This window comes from Labrus bergylta, chromosome 8 (genome assembly GCF_963930695.1).
Source record: "Labrus bergylta chromosome 8, fLabBer1.1, whole genome shotgun sequence".
NCBI lineage: Eukaryota > Metazoa > Chordata > Actinopteri > Labriformes > Labridae > Labrus > Labrus bergylta.
In genome coordinates this window covers 2,483,206-2,486,619 of record NC_089202.1, presented here as the reverse complement: position 1 = coordinate 2,486,619, position 3,414 = coordinate 2,483,206, and the positions used below count along the sequence as shown (strand labels likewise).

The 3,414-nt window shown below is 35.2% G+C and overlaps 1 protein-coding gene across 2 annotated transcripts; it reads left to right on the top strand.

The window, feature by feature from the left end:
• The first annotated feature begins 487 nt into the window (after window positions 1–487).
• eny2 (ENY2 transcription and export complex 2 subunit) lies at window positions 488–2,423 on the top strand. 2 transcript variants are annotated; one of them, XM_020634824.3, is made up of 5 exons: window positions 488–738; window positions 856–933; window positions 1,053–1,123; window positions 1,664–1,738; window positions 2,079–2,423. In XM_020634824.3, the coding sequence occupies exons 2-5, from the start codon at window positions 866–868 to the stop codon at window positions 2,150–2,152; spliced, it is 288 nt and encodes a 95-aa protein (XP_020490480.1). In that variant the 5' UTR covers window positions 488–738; window positions 856–865; the 3' UTR covers window positions 2,153–2,423. The 2 variants fall into 2 exon arrangements, with proteins under 2 accessions (XP_020490480.1, XP_020490473.1); XM_020634817.3 differs by having other exon boundaries at window positions 490–734.
• Window positions 2,424–3,414: the final 991 nt, after the last annotated feature.

The window sequence follows — 3,414 nt, the reverse complement described above, 5'->3', positions numbered from 1 at the left end:
TTGTCTGCAGGTGTGTAGCAGTGCCTGAAGAAGTGGGTATACTCACACATCTGGCTGTACTTGTTCTCCCTGATGTGTTTGTGGATCTTGACGGACATTTGCTGTTTAGATTTATTATTTGTGTCTTTTAATGTCTTGTATTTGTATTTGTGTATTTGTATTGTGTGGCTGCTCGTTTGTTTGAAACTCTGTAAATTGTGCTGCTACCTGTATTGGCAGGACACTCTTGTAAAAGAGATTTTTAATCTCAACAAGTTTTTCTTTCCTGGTTACATATAGGTTAAATAAAATAAAATACCCAATGGAGACTGAAAAATAAATGGGAATACTCCGTATACCTACGTATACCCTGCACTACACCAATGATTATCTGCTATAAAAGCAAACTTTAAGTAAATATATTAACCGGCAGCGCCGCCGTGTGGTCTAACACACTCCCACACGACATGTTGGGTAGGAACTAATGTACCGCTTGTTGTTTCTCTACGGAAGGTGTTATCTGACGGTGAATCCTGTAAAGTCAAAAACATCGCCTAGTTTATCTTTATTCAGTCCCACATTGAAGCAGGATTGTCATAAAACGTGTTATTGACATCGCAGTGACAGTGTGTTTTATATCTGTCTTGTTTTCAGTGACAGTAACATCATGTCATCTTAACTTTTTCATGTACGCCACAAAGTCTGGAAACGTTATCAATCTGAGGCGTGGGACCGACTTTAATCGTAGTTCACAGGTGTATAAGTATATTTCTGGTAACATAATCTTGTATCTTAACATTTGAAGCCGTTATTTCGCAGCTGTAAAATGACTTTGTGTTAAGTGTCTGTGTTAACATGATGTTTCTCTCTCTGTAGGTAAAAGACTATGAGTAAAGACACTAAAATGAGGGCAACGATTAACCAGAAGCTGACAGAGATGGGGGAACGAGAGAGGTAATTGAATATAGTCCAAGCAGATTAATGTAGATTTGACTCTGAAATGAGAGTCATGTTTCAGTTCATGAGTAGTTCTTTGTTCACATAAATACTGTGAGTTTGCATTACATCGACAGACTGAAGGAGTTACTGAGGGCTAAATTGACAGAGTGTGGCTGGAAGGATCAGATGAAAGCTCACTGCAAAGGTAAAACATTACAGCACTTCAAAAACACAAAGTGTAGTGACTATCTAATGTCCACATTTATTATCTTGCTTTTAGTCACTTGCATAGGTGTATGGAAAGTTCTGGACGCGTAAAAATAAACAAACGTCCAAAATCAAATGACTTTCTGATGTTCCAGTTTATTGTCACATATGAAGCAGAGACAAACCGTGATGATGATATGATGAGTTGTTATTTCCGAGGTTGTACTGTTGGTTGTCATTCTTTTATGTTAAATAGCCTACTTGCGTTATGTTGTTACGGTAAGAACCAGATGTTCCCACCACCTATACCCTTGTTTCCTGTTCACCTGTGACATATAAACACTCAACCAACCACCTGACCAATTAACCCAAATGATCAATTATCACCGACTAGTGTCCAAATTAAGTAAATAAATAAACATATAAACAAAAGCCATTGAAATATAATACATAAATACACACACACTAAATTGGCTCCTACAAATAGTTTACATTAATATTTCATGAATTGTTTATTTTTATTTTTTAAATATTACAGAAGTGATCAAAGAAAAGGGCTTGGAGCATGTCACTGTGGAGGACCTGGTGGTTGAGATCACACCCAAAGGAAGAGGTAATGGAACTGTTTGAACACATGCTCTATAAAACATCTTCAGTTGTCTGATTTCTGAAACCTTATCCTAAAAGACTTCATATCAGTACAACTGAAGCATGTATGCTAACCATGTACTTGCACTACATTTTATTTGCTTTAAAGTTCAGATTAAAGAGAAAGATGCTATAGTGCTCTGACTTTTGAGGGAACATGTTTCACCCTCATGAGGAGGTGAAATCTCAACACTCTCAGAGATGTTATGTTTGCAGAATGATTGGCGTGTGAGCATTGTAACGTTTGCGTACCAGACCTGTGTGAAATAAAAAGTATCCTCATGGAGATCTTTCTTTTCTTGCAGCTTTGGTGCCAGACAGCGTCAAGAAAGAGCTCCTCCACAGAATAAGAGCCTTCTTGGCTCAGCATGCTTCATAATCGACTTGTTTTTTAACATATTAGCGTTTCATTACGCCGCTTGCCTGTAAGATCGTCTGATAAGCTGTTTTTTTTTATTGACTTGAATCCTAGAGAGTTTAGTTCCATTCTCTTAAATTTCCTTTCACAAAGACACGTGCCTGGCGTACACGGTTGTGATTTTGATTGTCATTTACTACATCAGTCATTATTTGAAAATGCAGTTATCTTGCACATTTAGTTGTCCTTTGTTAAACTGATATGCTGTTTAAATAAAAGGTTTCATTAATGAGATATGAGTTGACAAAAATCATTTTAAAGTCAATGATTTTTCCAATAGAAACTTTGACTGCTCTTTCATTTGATTTCCATTTGATTTTAATATGATATATTTTCTATATTTAAGGTTGGATTTTTCTATTATTTTCATTTCTCAATTTAAACAGTACACACTTCATGCATCAACAATAGCAGAAACACATCTAGGAGACTCCAAAATAAAAACAATAATCAAACATAAAACACAAACTTTACATTTCACTCAAACCAACCTCAGTATTTCAAAGCTCTTCCCCTTCAATAAAATAATTTAATTAAAACGTAGAGTACATCATATACGGCTCCCCTCTATCAAGTACACTCAAGTTGTTTTGTGTTACCATCAGAAACTTCATCAAAGAAATCATTTAGTTGATGGCTAATGAATTGCGATTCCCCTCGGTGACTTCTCTTGGTCTATCCATCCTTGAAGCTGAAATGAAAGCCGAGTTCACGAGAGAACATTGCCAAATCAAACTGACTGCTTTACACCTCATGTTGCTTGTGTACTCATGTAAACACATTGATTTGCTCTGTTCCTTTCTGTGGTTATTGTCTTTTTTAATATACCAATATTAAGCTTTAGGATGTTTCTGATGGATTCATAGTTTTTATGATGTAAGATATTAAATCATCATAATCATCAATACAAAGAGTTATTGGTACAGTATTAAGTATGACACCTTTAAAACCGATACATTTTTTACTATTTATTCAATTCATTTGAAAATATTTGAAGCTTATTTTAAATTAAAAGTAAGATTATTACTTAGTTCATGACTAAAGTCTGTGTATTTAAAGTATTCTTCTCACAGTAGTCCTAAAAAGTCATATTAAGTATCAAAAATATAACTATTTAAATCAGCACTGAATTGTGAAATGCTTTGATGGAGGGGAGAGGCGTTTATTGTATTTAATGAGGCATCTTCTGTGAAGAACGAGACTCAGACAAGTGAGACTCAGAT

Excerpts from the sequence above, each read along its gene's own strand:
- eny2 (XM_020634824.3), top strand. The coding sequence starts at position 866 with ATGAGTAAAGACACTAAAATGAGGGCAACGATTAACCAGAAGCTGACA. Across the intron at positions 934-1,052 it reads GAGATGGGGGAACGAGAGAG|ACTGAAGGAGTTACTGAGGG; the intron begins GTAATTGAATAT and ends TTACATCGACAG. Across the intron at positions 1,739-2,078 it reads GATCACACCCAAAGGAAGAG|CTTTGGTGCCAGACAGCGTC; the intron begins GTAATGGAACTG and ends CTTTTCTTGCAG.